This window comes from Pan troglodytes, chromosome 6, assembly GCF_028858775.2.
Source record: "Pan troglodytes isolate AG18354 chromosome 6, NHGRI_mPanTro3-v2.0_pri, whole genome shotgun sequence".
NCBI classification, from domain to species: domain Eukaryota; kingdom Metazoa; phylum Chordata; class Mammalia; order Primates; family Hominidae; genus Pan; species Pan troglodytes.
The window spans coordinates 164,437,659-164,455,684 of NC_072404.2; the positions used below are offsets into that span (position 1 = coordinate 164,437,659).

The window sequence follows — 18,026 nt, forward strand, 5'->3', positions numbered from 1 at the left end:
AAGACAACTTCTGAGGGGAAAACCTTGACGCCCCTAACGCCATATCTTCAGTTGTGTTTCTGCCCTGCCTTGGGTCGCCTATGCCATAAGAGCAGCTTGGAGGAGGAGGAGGAGGCCCGACTGCGGGAAGTGGTGACCACCCCACTGGCTGGTGGGACAGGCATGGTGTTTCTCTTTCCTGCCTTAAAATGCCAGATTCTGTCATGACCTGCCTGGTGATCATTACCGTGATTTCCTGTCTGCTGAATTCCTGTGCTGCAGTTTCCTTCTCTGGGACATGAGGCTTTAGACTGGAATCTAGCTGCCAGGTATTTGGTGGGGTCCACCTCACTATCATGCCCTGTGCTGGAGCTGAGGCCCCAGGATCGCAGTGACTCTGCCTTTCCCCAGAGGGTCCCTGGTCATCTGGGCAGGAGACCTCCATGTTGTGCTCAATGTCACTGATTTACATTCTCCAGGCCTCCCTCCGTATCCAGAGCACCTCACCAGCCCACTTAGCCCTGCCCAGGAGGAGCTGAAAGAAGGGCAGGCCCCCAAGCAGCAGCAGGACTCAGAGGCAAGAGTGGCCCCAGCCGGGCCAGAAGCAGGTGAGTGAGGACAGTGAGGCGGCAGGATGAACAGTGTCCCGAGGCAGCACGCGATCACCAAGCGATGGTGCTGAGGAAAAGCCCTGGAAGCGTGGGGCTGGGAGAGAGGGCTGGGAGACTGGTTGGGCTGGGCTGGACAGGCTTTCTGGGAAAGAGGCCCCTGAGACAGGCCTAAAAGAAGGTAGGTTTTGGCATTTTCAGCTTGAGAAAACAGTCTGTATAGAGGGGTGGGTTCCTCTGCGTGTTGGGGGCCTGGGCACATGGGTCCAGTGGAGTGAGGGGAGGGGGTAGGTGGGTGTGTTGTGCCTCCCCAGGGTCTTTACGAGGGTCCCATCCACGGGGCAGTGTGTGTCCTGTGCCTAGCGCGGCGCCAGCGTGGTGTTTCTCAGTAAACGCCCTCTTTCTGAAGACCTACTGGGAACTCTGGCTTTAGTCATCCTTCCAGACTTCTTTGTCTGCTTTTATTTAAAGGCAGTCCCTGCCTGTCCTTTCACAAAAATGTATATCAGGGCATTTAGCGGAACACTTGGCAAACAGTCCAGAGCTCTGTTCTCTGTCGAGTGTCCTCTGCGGGGCTGGCTCCTCCACCTGGTCCTGCCGCTGGCCCGACTTTCCGTCTCTGGTTGCTTTCCCTGCGGTGATTTCTGGGTATCTTCCCCACTGGATCATCCTCCCTTCCCTGGGTTTCTCTTTCCAGCCAGTGTGTAAGTCTGGGCTCTGCTCATGGAGTTGGAGAGATGGGACCCTCTTAGGTGGGAAGGCAATGTTCCTGCCCCATTGCAGACCTGGAACGGTGTCCGGGAGCCTCCCAACCCTCTTCTTTTCAGGCTCATCAGGGTGACAGATGCTGAGGGACAAGTCATTAGCACTGGCCTGCAGGAGTGTTGGGGACATGGCCTTCATAGCTCTTGTCTCACCTCTGAAGCCCTCGGGACAGAAGCCCTAGGCCTCCTTTCCCTGACAGGGACTTGCGCACGTCCAGGGCTGCTGGGGAGATGGCTGTGCACGCTGCAAGCCGCGGGTGTACAGCAGCCGGTGTTGGGAGAGGCCCTCGCCGAGTCTTTCTCACGTGGCCCCCAGCTAGCACCAGCATTTTATCCTTGATTAAGCCAGAAGAAGAGTCTTTAGATGGGGAGTCTCCAACCTTCCCCACCAGGGACATCCTGCCAGGCATGGGGCCTGGGGAAGAAGGGCGGAGGCACCTGTGGCCGCAGCAGAGCCCCACAGGAGCGTGGGGGCCTTTTGGGAGTGGGGTGGGGTTGGGGTTGGGTGGTGGGACCTGGTGAGGGGCTTCCTCCTGAGGGTTCTCTCCCTCCCTCTCCAGCTTCTATCTCCCTGGGGACTGTGGGGACCCAGATCAGTCTGGGGTCCTTCCTGGTCTTTCTCCATTGTGGTGTGGTCTGGTCTGGCCTGGCTGGAAAGGCACTGCATGAAAACCCAGGCATCAGATCCCAGGCATGTGGTCCGATGATGATGGAAAAGCTGTCCACGTGGTCTTGGCGTGGCTGGGCTCCCAGCCCCGCCATGTCCACAGTCTGTGTCCCTCTGCCTAGAGTCTGTGCTTCCCTGAGAGGGCAGGGTGCCAGGACCCTCCCTCACATTAGGGACCCCTGAGAGCTGGGTGCTGAGACCTGGGGTCTCACGTCTCCAGCACATTGCTGTGATCACCTGCCACTGCCTTGGTTGTCCTTGTCACTGCTGTCGCAGCAGCTCCTTGGCTCCACCCAACCCGGGAGTTGAGTGAGACTCACACAGACCCAGGCAGGAATCTCAGGTCCCAGTGCCTCCTCTCTGTCACCAGTGAGTGTAGTGGCAGACAGGTCGTGGACGCTTTGTGTGGATTTGTCATGTGGATGAGCAGCTGAGCATGGGTGCAGCACTCACCACCTCTAGTCCACAGAGGCCTCTTAGGGTGGTCTGGGGGCATGCAGGGCCCCTGGGGTTCATTGTCTTTTACAGATGGTAACTAATGTCACCAGAACTCTTGGGGGTGGGGTCCTGCCACCCTCTCTGCTGTGCCCAGGGTCTCTGCTTCTGTGTCCCACTCCAGCTGACCCCTGACCTCCGGGCTCCCTGGCTCCTGGCCTTGCAGTTTGATCTCCCCTCCCCTGATGTCCTTAGCTTGGCCTCCAGGAATGAGGCAGATGACAACAATCAGGACTGAGTGACCGTTCGAGGCAGTGCCTGTGTGGCAGGGCTCAGTGAGCAGGACCCCTGCAATGTGCTGTGAGCACTGTGGGGAGATAGGGCCCGGGCTGAGGCTGGAAGCCAGGACTGGGCCGAGTGACCTGGGGGACAGGGTGGTGAGGTCCACTTGGAAACCAACATAGACTCCTTTTGCCAGGTGGTGGTGTGGCCATCAAGACAGAGGCACAGTCTGAAGACGAGATGACGCCTGAGCGGCTCTTTCTGGGGGTGTCCCGAGGCCAGACCGAGTGTAGAATCCCCCGAGGGCCCAGGAACAGGCCTGGGGGCCCCAGCCGTCATCAGGCCCAGGGCATGCCCAGGGTGCGGGCAGGGGAGCCACGGCCACTGGGGGCCGGTGGGGAGACGCCCCGAGTCCTCTCCCGCCGGCGGCAGCGGGCATTCCCCTGCCCCGACTGCGGGCAGAGCTTCCGCCTGAAGATCAATCTGACGATTCATCAGCGGACCCACGTGGAGGAGGGACGGCAGGAGGCCCCCGGCCGCTCGCCCACCAGCTGCGGGGACAGCCAGGCCATGCTGGAGCCAGGGGAGGTGGTGGTACCCGGCCCTGTCATCCGCTGGCTCCCCGAGGAGCCTGAGGGTCGCCGCTCCGTGGCAGGGGGCCGTGCATTGATGGGGCGGCGGCCTGCAGCCAGCAAGATGTACCACTGCAGCGAGTGCCTGCGCTTCTTCCAGCAGCGCAAGAGCCTGCTGCTGCACCAGCGCCTGCACACCGGCAACGGCCAGGGCTGGCCCACCTGCCCCTACTGCGGCAAGGCCTTCCGCCGGCCCTCGGACCTCTTCCGGCACCAGCGCATCCACACCGGTGAGCGGCCCTACCAGTGCCCCCAGTGTGGCCGGACCTTCAACCGCAACCACCACCTGGCCGTGCATATGCAGACCCACGCCCGAGGCCAGGTGGGCCCACACTTGCCTGCCGCCTCTGCCCGCCACGGGAGCCTGCCCCTGCCCTGGCCCAGCCGGAAGGAGGAGGGCTGACCTGGCAGGAGCCCACAGAGGACCCCTGGCGGGGTCTCTCCCCTGTGCCTGACGCAGGTTATTCCTCTTCCTGGGATGGAGAGAGGTTTGTTGTTTTTACCCATTCAAATGGGAAGCTAGCCGCCCTTCTGGTGACAGTGTGTGTGACCTGGTGCTTTCTGTTTCCTGTTTGCACTCTTCGCTGCCTTTTCTGCATTCCTGACTTATAAAAGATTCCTTAAGGCTTAAGGGATGCTTTATTTTTGATAGGGCCTCTGGTAGGTACCACAGCCAAGAGGACCAGAGATCATGGCCATTCCAGTATGGGGGCGATAGAGACATCGGGGACCTGGGATTTTTGTTTTGTGCAGAGATCTCCTGCCTGCTGTCACCATGAGAAACAGTGGAGTGGAGTGGATGGATGGCCTGACCTGAAGAAAGGGCCCTGGAAAGTTTTCTACTTGGTATTTTGAAATTTTTTTCCCTTATAGAGACTTTCAAGTGCTTTTGTAAATGTGTGTAGTTGTTAATGGAACTTTGCCTTTTGCAAAGTTGGAAAGAGCCAGCTTTTCCATGTGAGGCTCGCAGAGCTGAAGGGGGAGCTACGTCCACCAGCCTGTGGGTCTTTTGTGTTTTTTTTTTTTGTTGTTGTTGTTGTTGTTTTTTTAAGATGGAGTTTCACTCTTGTTGCCCAGGCTGGAGTGCAATGGTACAATCTCCGCTCACTGCAACCTCCGCCTCTTGGGTTCAAGTGATTCTCCTGCCTCAGCCTCCTGAGTAGCTGGGATTACAGGCGCCCACCACCACTCCCGGCTAATTTTTGTATTTTTAGTAGAGACGGGGTTTCATCATGTTGTCCAGACTGGTCTCGAACTCCTGATGTCAGGTGACCCGCACACCTCGGCCTCCTGAAGTGCTGGGATTACAGGCATGAGCCACCACTCTTGGCCCAGCCTGTGGGTTTTGATGGGGATGTCTTGGCTGCTGTCTTGGAAGCACAGTGTCTCCCCATGTGTGTGTTTCTTGGCCCAGAGTGACTCCCAGTATTCCTAGTCCTTCCCCACAGGATAGTCACATCCGTTATTTACTTTTGTTGTCAGCTGGGAGGGGAAACTGAAGCCTGGACACTTCTCCCCAAGGGCTCAGTATTCATGGGTGTGTAAGATCCATTGACTGGACCCCAGAAAGCACCCTGAGGGGCAGTGCAGAGAGAGCCCAGGAAGCCCCTCCACTAGAGGAGGCCCTTGGTCTGGCTGAGGACCACGTCCACCCTGGGCCTCCAGGCCTGCTTTTCACATTAAAGGCGGGGCAGTCTCCTCTCAAAGGAGTTCTCCCTTGAGCACTTTGGGCTCTGGGGCAGAGTTGGGCTAGGAGATCTGGGTGAATCCTTTAGTCACAGCTAGTCTCATGTTCCTCTTCTGTCAAAGGGGGTCATGGCCCCAGTGTGTCCTACCTCAGAGTTGTCAGGGTCAGAGTAACAGGCACTGGGACAAATATGAAGCCTAGCTTTGTGCTTCCTTTCAAATTCAGGGCCTCCTTTCTACTCCATTCCAGCCTTTTTTTTCCTGTCAGAATCCCTCAGGAAGGACCTTTATCTTCTGGAGTGAGTGGCAGTTCCACTGGGTTCAGTGAAAGACTCACCCATGGGGCTCTGTTCTCCAGGAGTCCTTTGTATTTTGTTGAACAAATTCTTACCAAAGCATGAGATTCGGACTGTAGAAGTTCAGGCAATAATATGACGCCTCATGGGGCAGTCTGGAGGTCAGCTGGCTTCTGGTGTCTCTCATCACACCACTGCGGATGCTGTCTGTAGAGCAGCTTTGGTGTGGGTGACTCTGAAGCTGGAGTGATGGGACCCCAGCTATCCTTGTTTTTTACCGCCTTGTCTGGCACTGTGACCACCCTTCAGGGCTGCTTCTGGGGGTCTTGGTCCCTGGATGTGCCATTTCCTTGCCCTTCTGACCCTCACACTTCTTCCAAAGTCTTGAGCAGAGTTGGGGGCCAATGGTAGCATTGCTGTCATCTCTGGGAGGAGGATGAGTATACAAGTCAGTGACAGTTCAGCCAGGCTCCCTTGGGTTTGGGAAGAGGCACTGCCCTTCTGTGCTGTGGATCCTGCTTGTCTGCTCTGGAGTCCCCCCACCCTTGCCAGGAGCTTCACAAACCAGAGACGGGCTGTCAGCAAGAGCTCAGACAGAATGTGGTGCAAGTGCAGGTGCACGAGTTTAACCCTCAGCTGCAGGAGCTAGTCTCAGGTGTTCTGGGGTTACCTCAGGCTAAGAATTTTGCCGACTTTCTGGGCTTGTTTGGCTAATGCCAAATGTCCCTGCTTAAATATCACAAGGTGCTGATTCTCCTTTTTTCTTTTTTTCATAGCAATGTGCTCAAACTTTGAGCTAGGTCTTGTGAGTTTGCCTAGCACTCAGACCTGTTTAAGTAACGTTCTTTACATTGAAACAAGTCAACCGAAGCTTTGTGGTGCAGGAGCTGAGGGTGCCCCAGACTCGGTGGGAGCCCTGGTTGGGCCCCAAACTCTCCCAGCAGGGTCCTCGGTTTCCTCATTTGTGAAATAAATGGGTGGGCCACGACGTTAATAAGCCCAAGAGAACTGTGAAGGTGGTAGTCCCTTGCCCTAATTGGTGCTCAATAAAGTTGGCATAAACGAGTGCGTGCGCGTGATCTGGTTTCTGCTCTCTGGGAGGTGAGTGGCCGTGCGGGGCGGTGGCAGCTGGTGACACCTGCGGGCTGTTGGGCACCAGCCCGGGGCGGGCGCTCACACCTGTCGGGCGTGCACAAAGGCCCGGCGCACGCTGTGGGGGCGGGGCCTCCCGGGTTGGCCAATGAAAAGCTGGCACTGGGTCGGAGGCGCCATCCAAGTGGGGGCGGAGCTTCCACCACCGGCCAGTGGGGATCTGGCTTCGGGATGTGGGCGGGGCCCACCCGGTCGCAACCCGTTGAGTGTCTGCACAGCTGCCGTCCTGACGCGTTTTCCGCGTGTCCCGAGTCCCGGCGGCCCCGCGAGCTCGGTCCGTGCGGGGAAAGCAGGGCTGACGCCGTCTGCGGAGAGGACTGCGCAGCCGGGCTTGTGTGGGGCCGCGCGTAACGGCAGCGGCTACTCCCTGCCCAGGCCGGCCAGCACAGGGCCATGGCCGAGGCGGCTGCGCCTCCGGTAAGGGCGACCCTCATGGAGCCTTGGGGACGTGGAGCCGAGTCCTGAATTCGCCAGGAGGATGTCCCACCCCCCACCATCTCCGGCGACCTCCTGGAACTGGGGAGGGCTCAGCCCGGGTGGCAGGAGGAGGACAAGGACTCCTAAGGCCACACGATAAACGCCCTTCTCGCTCTCCGTTTCCTTGCCTGTGGAATAAGGTGATTGGCAAACACAAGATTTGGAGGTTCCCTCCAGCCCTGATGTCCACTGGACCCGGTTCTGGGGGGACAGTGGACTGTGGACGTCTTCATTCCAGACTCTCCAAGGTTCCTCTTTCTGGACCCGCCTTTTGGCACCGCCCCCAAGTCGACCATCTCAAAGATCCACCCCTCCCTCCAAGCTGAGACCAGTGCCATGGCCTGGGGAGGGATGTCCGCTGCAGTCTGCGGGAGCCAGAGTCTGGCTCCTGGCTGTGAGGTGGGCTCTAGACTTGAGCTCTGATTCCAGTCAGGAGGATTCTGATGCCTGCCCACTCTTTCTAAAATTCCCTGACAAGTCCTTCTGGCTGCTGCTGAGGGGATCTGCATTGTGAGGACTTTTGGTTAGGGGCTTCAGGCTCAGGCCTGACCTAGGCCATTGCTGGCCTGCATAAGAACTGTTGAGATTTTCATAGGTTTTTAAAGGTAGAGGGGCCATCTCCTAGTATAAATAGCTTTGCAGTGGTTTTGGATCCATTCCCGGGTGGCACATTTGTGGCAGGGCATTGCAGGGAGGTGAGGATGTTTGCCCCTAATCTGTGAAGACGGTGCTGCCTCCTCTGAGCTCCACTTCATTGTATCAGACAGAGGCCAGACTTGAGGATGGATAGCCATGCTGTGAGGGGAAGGAAAGGGCCAGGTATCTGGTGTCTGGTACCTGGTATGTATGGGACGCTTTGCTGAGTACGTTTATTGGGGAGGTCTCTGAGAAACTCAGTTGCACAGAATTGGATTAATCACAGTCTTTGGTTCATAACACATTCAGATCACTGGTCCATAGCCTTTATATTTGTTTTTAAGAATATAACAGGTGCTCATGTCATACACCATGAGTGCTTTTTCATATCTTCAGTGCATTTCATCCACACAGCCACCTTAGGAGTGAAGGAAGTTAGGAAGTCCCCATAAGTGAGAAAACAGATCCTTGGATAAGTAATGTGGCTTGACCTCAGGTTGTGCAGGATTCAGATGGCAGGAGAGGCACTGAGTCAAGTTCTAGGTGAGTTCCATTTCCAGGAGCGCTCCCTTTATACCTCAACTGTTCCCTGCTGAGGCATTCCTGGATTTAAAATTTTATTTCTAGCAATACACAATACATTTTCCACCTCCTGTGAACAGGGTATTCCTTGTAATGTTTCCTTGTTCTTTCCTTTTCTGCTTTCAACTTTCTCTGGCCCCTGCTGCCTGGCAGCTAGGAGGGTGGAGACCACCCTGGGGCTGGTTGACAAGGCACCTGGATCATGGGGATGTGGTATCAGGCAGGGCAGGAAGTCACACCAATAGATGTCAGGGTGGATGGGCCTTAGAAATCACCAAGGCAGAACAACAGGCCTTTCTCCCCTTGAGCCCACTAAGGGGTGTGGGCTTGTTCTAGAAGAAGGTGAGGAGTCAGATTGCTGCCTGGGTGTGCACTGGACCCCAGGTCCCCTGGCAGGTGTTCTGGACTTGGGCTTCTCACCATTTCTTGGCTCCTGCTGCTGGCCGTGTTCCCTAGTTGGTTGAGTAATTGGCTGAGTAAATAGAGCCAGTGAGTGGTAGAGCTGGGATCCACTCTCTGTTCATTTATGATGGTAATGTTATTTATGTCATTTTCCATTGCCCCGGGTCTTGGTTCAGGATTCTTCTCGTGGGGGCTTTGTGCTGTCCAGTGTCTGCTGTCTTTGACTATTAGGTGGGGTCTGTTTGGGGGTCTGACCAGTGAGGCCGCCTGGCACTCAGAAGACGTCTCCCCCATTCCGGAGAATCCTGACCTTCCTGTATTTGGGAATGGCTCTGGGCTGCTCTCCTTCTGGTGGCTGACTTGCGAACTTGTGTCTGGTTGCAGGACTGGCATTGCGGACTGACCTCCAGGGAGAGGCCCAGATCCGATCTGCAGAGATCTCCCTTCCGGCTATCGTGTCTGCTGTTCAGGTGGTGGAGAAGAAGATGGAACCCCAGGCTGCCTGGCTACAGAGCCTGGAGGGATGCACGTGGACAGCCAAGAAGAAGCTGGCTGACTGTGAGAAGGTGGCTGTGGAGTTCGGGAACCAGCTGGAGGCAAGTGGGCCGTGCTGGGGACCCTGCTGCAGGAGTACGGGCTGCTGCAGAGGTGGCTGGGGAACGTGGAGAACCTGCTGTGCAACAGGAACTTCTGGATACTGCAGTTGCCCCCGGGCAGCAAGGGGGAGGCCCCCAAGGTACAGGAGCTGGGTGTGGGAGGAGAGGCCCTGCCTGGACTCTGTGGGGTCGCCATATGCATAGCGGAAGGAGCCCCTTGGCTGCTGAAGCCTGCCCTCTGGGCGTCCAAGGCAGTCACTAGTTGACTTTAAAGGGCTTGAAAAATGTCAGAAGAAAATTGTGACACAGAAAAATGTCTGCTTTGGAAGATGGAATGGGGTTTGTTGGGAGAGATATGGTTGTGCAGCAGTGGTTGTACATGGTCTCTGAGAGTGAGGACTGGCACAAGTAGGAGATATGTGTGCCTGGGAGAGGGGAGAACCCAGGAGCCCTGATCCTAGATCCCATTAGTCACTGGTTCTGCCCTTTAGCTGAAGGCAGTGTGATGGAGTTGAGTTTGTATTTGCTTAGTAGTTTGGCCTGCGATGCCCTCTGCTTCGGGGGAAGGGAGAGGGGAGGAATTGGTTTTGGCTGCTCCGTGAAATGGTTGTTATTCATGGTGGGTGCAGGCAACCTGTACTTCCAGGTGCCTGTGACTCCTGAAGACACAGTCGGGTATTTCTCAGAGCAGCAGGGTGGCGGCCTGGAGGACTCATAGAAGGAGCTCTGCAAATGTGTTGTGAAGGGGAGCTGTGACACCCTGAGCTTCCTGGGTGAGAGGCTGGCCTCTGGGGGCCTCCACACCTTGGTTTTACTCCTTTATTCAATCGCATGAGACTCCTGAATCTCAGAGCAGGAAGCATGTGGAGATCATTTCTTCAGCCCTCTGTCTTCAGGCAGGTAGAAGGTATCTGTCATTATCATTTTGAGGTTTTATGTAATGAAATGCAGAGGTTATGTGACTTGTTCCAGGTCTCGTGGAGTAAATAAACTGGAATCTGCTCCTCGCTGTCCTGCCCTTCACATGGTGCCAGAGGCAGCTCCTGCGTGCACACCTGTGGCTCACCAGCCTGTCTGCTCCTGGGGAGCTGGGGCCTCCCCTGGTTTACATCTGCATCTCTAGGACACCCACGCTGCACTCTGCACACTGAGTTCTCAGGAGATTCCTGCTGAGCAAAGAAGGATGAATTGTAGGCCTGCTTCTTTTTTTTTTTTGAGACGGAGTTTTGCTCTTGTTTCCCAGGCTGGAGTGCAATGGCGTGATCTCAGCTCACCACACCCTCCGCCTCCCGGGTTCAAGTGATTCTCCTGCCTCAGCTTCCTGAGTAGCTGGGACTACAGGCATGGGCCACCACACCTGGCTCATTTTATATTTTTAGTAGAGACGGGGTTTGTCTATGTTGGTCAGGCTGGCTGCGAACTCCCAACCTCAGGCGATCCACCCGTCTCGGTCTCCTAAAGTGCTGGGATTACAGGAGTGAGCCACCGCGCTTGGCCAGGCCTGCTTTTAAGGATGCCCCAGGTCCAGAAAATCAGGGCCAGCCCTGGGAAGTTCGCTCCTTCAGGCAGGTGTGCATCTTCATGTGAGACTTGATCAGACCTGGGTTTTTGTATCTACCCCACTCCGAAGCTCTCCTGCGTGAACCTGGAATTCTCACTGCTTTGGGCAGGTGAGCAGTTGGCTTTTTGTCCAGTCTTTCCCCTTGTTGGGCGACTGAGGCCCAGAACACAGTGCCTTCCCTCTCTTTGCCTGGCTGCAGAGGTTCCTCCTTCAGAAAAGGGTCCCAGTGTGCTGTGGGAGGCAGGGTGAGGAGGCTGTCCGGCCTCAGGCGAGGAAGGAGAAGCACATGGAAGGAAGGGCAGCAGGAAGCCTGAACCTGACTGCCATGAATGGCCAGCCCCAATCTTGGGCCTCAGTTTCCTCATCTGTCTGGACTAGGTGACTTGCCTGTGTGGGCAGTGGATGGGAACCCTTCCTCTTGGCCTCATGGCACTCACTTCTAGCCCACGAAAACTGAGAGGCCTTGCCCACCCTACTCTCCATGCCCCTTCAACACACGTCTTGAAGAGGCTGCTCCAAGCCTGGCAGAACACCCTCCCTTTCCAGGCCTGCAGAGGACAGCCCTGCCACTGCCCTTTTCCTCCCCACAGGCCAGGCCACCACCAAGCCAGATCTGGCGCCAGTGGAGAAAGGAGACAGGGAGGCAACTGCAGCCTGCCCAGTGTGGAGAGGGGCCAGAGCCCGGGCACTGGTGAGTCCCTCAGGGTGTGGGCCTGGGCCTCTCCACCTGCATCTGGTAAGGGCATCTGGTGTCAGAAGGCCCCCCTGGAGAAGGAGAGGCAGAGGTGGGGGGAAGTGAACTGCTGGGCCTCACAGCTGGTGGTCAGGGCCAGACCCGGATGTTCTGACACCCAGAGAGGGCCTGGGCCATTTCCCATACTCCATGTCCCTTTGGAGCCATCGCTTGGCCTGAGACCAGTCTGGAGCTTGAGGGGAAGGGCAGAGGGCATAGCAGATACCAGGAACCTGAGACAGGCCGTCTTGATGCATGCAGGGTTCCGGGAGGAGCGACAGGCTGGCGGCCTCCGTGAGACCTGCCCTGACACTGCGTCTGCTCCCAGGGCCCTTGGTGCCTGCGTGCATGTCCTCCTCACTTTGCATCCTAATCCCTGCTTCCTCTCCAGGCTTCACTCTCCTTGGATGAAGGGACTGAGTCTTGCTGTGATATCCCCCTCCTCTAGCACCTTACACAGTGCCTGGCATGTACTGAGATTATAAATAATAAATAATTATTAAATGAACAGTGAACCAGAATAGAAGCTCAGTTTCCTCCATTTTTGAAATAATAGCATTGGATCAGAATGCAGTTTTTTTTTTTTTTTAAAGGTGAGAACCCTTTATTCCAGTGACAACCAGAAACATATAACATGGGGGACAATGGGACCATTCTAGTTGAAGGACAGGAACCCTGGAGCTGGTTGCTCAGAACACAGTGGATCATGCCAAGATACTGCTGCTTGCTTTCTAGATTCTTAGATTTGGGGAGGAAGGCTCCCCTGTGAAGCAGACTCTTTGAGTAGGTAAATTAAGTCACAGTGAGCCCAGAGTGGGGAAGAAGGTGGGGGTTGACAGGGGTACTGAGTGGCTGGCATGTAGGTCCAAGGCTAAAAGTGGCATTTCCAGGCACCTGCAGGGGGCAGGGGCACCAGAGAGAGAGCAGGGTTGAGTAAGGGGTGGGGTGTGGCAGGATGCAGGTCACATAGCCCGAGCTGGGGAGCCCTGAGCGAGAGGCCAGCTGGGCAGAGCGTGGCTCTTTGGTGTCACTGAGCGCTATTACAGCAGCAGCCTGGCCAACAGCTCCTCCCCTGTGGTGCAGGGAGGGGAGCTGAGCCCAGGCACTGCAGCCACCCCGGTCTTGGGCTGGCCCCCCGCAGCAGGTGTGGGCAGGACTGGGGCATGTTCAGAGGCTGCGGCCGGTGCCACAGTCCCCAGGGCTGAGCAGCTCCTAGGGGGATGCAAAGCAGCAGGCAGGGCCTGGCCAAAGAGCCCCAGGCATGGCTCTGCCATGAGGCTGGGCTTGCACCTGAAGGCAGCTCAAGGAAGCGTGGTGGGTGGAGGAATGAGGCCTGCTCAGGGGATTAGGGTTGCCCTGCGGTCTGGGTAGTCCTTGCCATTCTAGCAGTTACTTCTTGTTTTCCATTCTCTGTAAACTTTTCCAGATTTCTCCAGGAGAGAGCTTTGTTTACCCCCCAGGACTGGGCCTCACTCCTAAAAGCTGCTTCTAAACCCTTTGCGTGCAGGCCCCAGACAGTGTGGGTGCAAGAAATCCTGCAGGCCCCAGACAGTGTGGGTGCATGACTGCTTTATCTGTTGGATGTTTCCACAGGCGGGCTGTTGCTGCCAGAATTCTAGAAGCAGTGTAAACGGGCTGCTCATTCATTAGGTACGGGCAGGGTCTGGGCACTGCACTTTCAACACTTTCCTCCCGTGATTCTGGTGCCGTTAGTTTGAAAATCACGGCTCAGAGATCCCTCTGAACAGAAAGTGACCCGCCTCTAGCCATTGAAAGTGTCTATGTTTTGATTATGCAAATGGATTCTTACACGAATATGTTCTTACTAAGCAATGTGGAGGTCACGGGTAAAGCTAAGCGGCTCTCTGCTGGCCGCCCGCCCAACCCCAGGCCCCTCCCAGGGTAGCCACTGTGATCATTCTGCTGCATAACCTTTCAGGCTATTTTCTCATGCAAATACTTATTTGTGTGTACTGTAGAAAAATACAGGGGTTAAGAACACACAGATATACACTACGTATCTTCTGCAGTTTGCTGTTTTCACTCAGCAATATGTCTTAAGGATCTTTTCGTGTTGATACATTTTGATCAATTTCCTCTCGAAACGGTTTCCAGGGCCCTGGTTAATTGTGGAGCCAACCTGGTGTGTGGCAGCCAGGTCGGGCTGGTGTCTTCAGAGTGGCTGTGTCAGAAGTGCCTCGTGTATGACAGAAGTAAGTGAGCTGTGCCCTGGCTATAAAATCTGGCAGCGTTGAGCGACTGGACAGCAGTTAGATATGGGTGGCTTGGAATGTTCTCCATTCATTCATTTATTTAACAAAAAATGTGCCTACCCTGTGTCAAGCCTGGAGCAGGAAGAGGAGCAGTAACTATTCCCTGACTTTAGATAGGCCTTAGAGGTGGGCACAGATTGGTGAGGTCGCCCAGTCCTTGAAGGACACCCACCTGAGGGCACTGTAGGATCTGTATTTGGCTGCTGTAACAGAGACTGAAGAAAACAAAACCAAACCCGCAGCTTCCACACGGCAGGGGGTGTTCTCCCTCCCGACAGAGCTTGTTTGGCAGCTCACAGGCCCAGGCTCCTTCCAGCCTATCGCTCCACCATTCCTGGGGCCAGGCCTTGTTGCTGTGGTTTGAGATGGCCCGTGACCATGCCCGCGGCCCTGTTGAAGGAAGCAAGGGGATGGGCTGGGGGTTGGGGTGCCCTTTCCCTTTTCCTTTAGTTGATGCCTTTCCCTTTAAGCAAACACATTGGTATCTTGTACATTTAGTACTTACTGTGCACTTTATAAACATTGACCCATTTAAGCTTATTCCAACTCTCAGTTTCCTCAGATCATAGATGAAGAAACTGAGGCACAGAGAGGCCGAATCCACTGTCAAAGGTCCGGTAGCTGGAGGAGGCAGCGCCCCTCACATCCATTAGTCAGACCAGCCACAGGGCACATCTACTTGCAGGGAGGCCCAGCAACAAGGTCTGGAGTCTCGGAGGCCACATGCCTAGCAAGACACCAAGTGCTCTGTTAGTGTTGAAGCGGGGTGGATGGCATTGGAAGATGGCTGGTCATCCCCGTCACAGCTCACAGCCCGTCATTCACAGACCAAGCTCCCCTGGCTTGACTCGCTGCCATGTCACACGTCCCCAGGATGTGCTGTGCCTTTGCTGGGACCTACAGTTCTGTTGGGAATCTCTTTGGTGTCATGGTCCCAACTGAGGCTGTGAGAGGAAAGATGTCCTGTGACACCTGCTGCCCTCAGGGCCTCTTCCTCCTTCCCTTAGACGCAGGCCAGCTGGAACATCCCCAGGCGTTCTGTCCTGGATCAAGCAAGAGGAAGGGGCAAGTGGGAGGAGCCAGCAGGGCCCACAGGAGACCACTGTGGCACACCTGTGCTCAGGTAAGGCATGCTGGGCCATGTCTCCCCAGGCCTGTATCCCTGGGCCTTAGGAGACATGGCGTCCCCTGGGGGGCCTCACAGCACCTCTAGTGGGGCCTTCTTCTGGGCGAGGCTCCTGAGGGAAGGCAGTGCGCAGCCTTGGCTGTGTCTCTGCAGAATCTTGTGTGCTTGCTGCGTGGTGTCCTCCCATGCAGTTGCACGAAATCATTCTTTTATTCCTGATCCTGTTTCCTGTTTATTTCATGAACTTGTCTGTAGGCAGCATGGTGCTGGGCGCTGCAGGGGCTCATTAATGCGTGAGACACAGATTCCACTCAGGAGAGAGAAGACGAACACAGACACAGTACACAGTGGGAAGGGGCACTGCCATGTCTGCAGCCAGAGAGCCCTTTCAGAATCTGACCCAAAAGATGGCCAGTGTTCTAAGAAAAAGCACATATGCTTACGATGTGCAAACAGCTGAAGGTGTTCTTTCAACTATAGTAAAAGGGGTGTCTCGGTGGCCACAGGCGGCCCAGATGAAGGTGCTGCTGGGGAAAATGTCACCACGCTGGTCTTGGGAGGCTCCATGAGAGGGAGGTGGGACTTGAGAGGGGCTTAGAGCCTGGGTGAGAGGCAAAGAGAAGGCCAGAGACCTTCTGGGTAGAGAGGACCCTCGGGCCAAGGCTCAGAGGTGGATGAACGGGGGAGCCTTAGGTGGAACAGCACAGGGTGGAACCCGGCAGAGGACAATGGGAGCTGATGGAGGCTAGGCCAGAGTGGGGCCTTCAGTGATGCTTGAACCCCAGGCTTCAGACTCCAGAAGAGCCAAGGGCAGGTGGCCCGGCTGCAGAGCCTGTGGCAGGCAGGCCTCACTAACTATACCCTTCTGTGTCTTTTGCCTGCAGAGACCTGTCTGGGCCGCAGAGAGAAGAGGAGTCTGGAGGTAGGGTCCAAGGGCCACGAGCCAGTTTGGGCTGCTGGAGGGGGGCCTGGCAAGGAGGGCTCTGGGGGAAGCACCTGTGGGGGTCTGCTTCCTGACCCCAGGGAGCTAGAGGCCTCCCTCCCTCCAGGCCCCCCGAGCCAGGCTGAGCCAGCCGCTAGGGGCACGGAGCAGTGCCCACCTTGCGCCCAGTGTGGCCAGAGCTTCGGCCGGAAGGAGCTCAGTGCGCCGCACCAGCGCGTGCATCGTGGCCCCCGGCCTTTCGCTGGTGCTCAGTGTCCCAAGAGCTTCACGCAGCGGACCACCCCCGCCAGCCACCGTCGGGCGCACGTGGCCGAGTGCACCTACACCCGCGCCCAATGCGGCAAGACCTTCCTCCAGCAGTCGACGCTCACACCCACTACTGCGCGCACATCGGGGAGAAGCCCTACGAGTGCGTCAAGCTCTTTGGCCGCCTGTCCACGCTGCTGGAGCACCGGCACACGCACACGGGTGAGCGGCCCTTCCAGTGTGCGCAATGTGGCTGCTGCTTCAGCCGCCTGTCCACGCTGCTGGAGCACCGGCACACACACATCAGCGAGAAGCCCTTCCAGTGTGCGCAGTGCGACAAGCGTTTCACGCATCTGGCCAACCTGACCGTGCACCAGAGAGTGCACTTGGGCGAGCGCTCCTTCCAGTGCGCCCAGTGCAGCAGGAAATTCACGCAGAAGCCCGGCTTCCTGCGTCATCTGTGTGGCCACTCGCAGGAGAAGCACTATCCTTGCAGCCCTTGTGGTGAGAGCTTCACCTGTCCCTCCTGGCTCGTGCGTCACCAGGACAGCCATGCTAGCCAGGCCTCTCCATCTTGCCTGGTTTGTGAGAGGGACTCCTCGACCGATGAGCCGCCCACGGGCCTCAGGGGTGCAGTGTGGGGGAGCACCCCTAGTGATCCTTCTGCCGCACTCAGATTTGAGGGCACTGGTACAGAGCTGGGCCTCAGGAGGTGCCCTGGGGACAGGCAGCGGGGCAGTTGTGATCAGGAAGGTCTTGGGTGGGGGTCCCTTGCCCAGTTCTCTTTCTCGCGTGAAGATGGAGAATGTGGGTAGCACCCAGAGAGCTCCCTAAAGGGGCTCTGAGGGCGCAGGGGCAGTTGGTGCCCCTTAAATCTGAGCAACCTCTCCTGGGGGCCACTTCTTGGCCAGGTCAAAGTATTCTGGCCATGGTCTTGGCTTCCCGGGGGAGGGCTGTTCTCCCAGGCACTAAGATTGCCCATGGGCCTTCTCGTTGCAGGGAGGCGGCTGGGATAGAGGCCAGTCCCAAACACCTGAGCCTCACTGAGGGGGAGGCCTGGGCTTGGAGATGGGGTGCGCAGGAGTGACTGGCTTTGCCTTGTTCTATTAGGCGAGTGATTTTCAGAGACAAAGGTCCAAGTTAGGAGACGTAATTACTCAGTGCTTTGAAGGGACATCCAAGGTGCTCACTCTTAGCCATAGCCGTTGGTTTCCTGGATGCTGACTGTGAAGATTCTAAAGTGCTTCCTAGGGTGGGCAGTGGTGGCAGGAGGCCTTGGACGGAGTCCAGGCCAGACCCAGCCTCCTGTTTAATAGGCTGAGCCCAAGCATCCCTCAGATGCGAATCCAATAGCCTTGGTGAGTTGTAAGATTTCATGGAAACTTTCCCTGACTTCTGCCTCCCCCTTGCTCCCCATTACCTGGGAAAGGCAGCTTTGTGGGCCATGTGTCCCAGAAGGGCCTGGGCTGGCTGTGGCCCAGTGCTCAGGACCAGCCATCTTGGCCCTCACAGGGCACTGTCCAGTTGGTGTAATATTTGTCTTCAAGCCATTGTTGGAGCAGGCAGGCAAAGGGGGCTTTCTGAGGATCCAACGTGTGCCAGCCACTGGGATACAAAGACTGAGGCCTGGTTCCTAGCTGTGGGGCTGGGAAGGGTATCTGACATCAATGGTGGCACCTGGCAGAGGACACACAGACAACAGCAGGCAGCATGGGCTGCAGTAAGTGTTGCAGAAGCACCTAAAGGTTGAGCAGAAGGGAGGTAGGAAACCTGGACGTGGCCTGCCAGCAGCTGAGAAGCCCCCCTGAGATCCTGGCGGCCCCGCCACCATCTGAAGATTTAGGCCAGTCCCTTGGGCTTTTCAGGCAGGCCCTTATGGTGGCCGGCCAGTTTGGGACCCTCCCATTTTGATACATTAGTTCCCCCTCAGCTACTGGAGATCTCAGCCAC

General features: G+C 56.6%; 2 protein-coding genes across 7 annotated transcripts in view; both read left to right on the forward strand.

The window, feature by feature from the left end:
• The window catches only part of ZNF783 (zinc finger protein 783), a 33,464-nt gene extending 22,600 nt beyond the window's left edge, over positions 1 to 10,864 (forward strand). The window contains exons 5-8 of one of the 6 annotated variants that reach the window (XR_010159048.1): positions 459 to 587; positions 2,932 to 3,597; positions 4,121 to 4,213; positions 8,983 to 9,085. Coding sequence is in view for 5 of the 6 variants with exons in the window: in XM_063815763.1 (XP_063671833.1) it covers positions 459 to 587; positions 2,932 to 3,597; positions 8,983 to 9,334; positions 10,167 to 10,317 (1,298 nt within the window). In the remaining variant the exon portion in view is untranslated. Of the gene's footprint in view, positions 1 to 458; positions 588 to 2,931; positions 3,999 to 4,120; positions 4,282 to 8,982; positions 9,335 to 10,166 lie in introns of those variants that run through there. The other 5 variants (XM_063815765.1, XM_063815764.1, XM_063815763.1 and 2 more) reach the window with 5 other exon arrangements.
• A 50-nt stretch (positions 10,865 to 10,914) lies between these two features.
• Positions 10,915 to 16,574, forward strand: LOC745595 (transcriptional repressor RHIT). Its single transcript, XM_024358071.3, has 6 exons — positions 10,915 to 11,133; positions 11,346 to 11,446; positions 13,604 to 13,701; positions 14,769 to 14,884; positions 15,772 to 15,809; positions 15,937 to 16,574. The coding sequence occupies exons 1-6, from the start codon at positions 11,042 to 11,044 to the stop codon at positions 16,440 to 16,442; spliced, it is 951 nt and encodes a 316-aa protein (XP_024213839.3). The 5' UTR covers positions 10,915 to 11,041; the 3' UTR covers positions 16,443 to 16,574.
• The last annotated feature ends 1,452 nt before the right edge of the window (positions 16,575 to 18,026 follow it).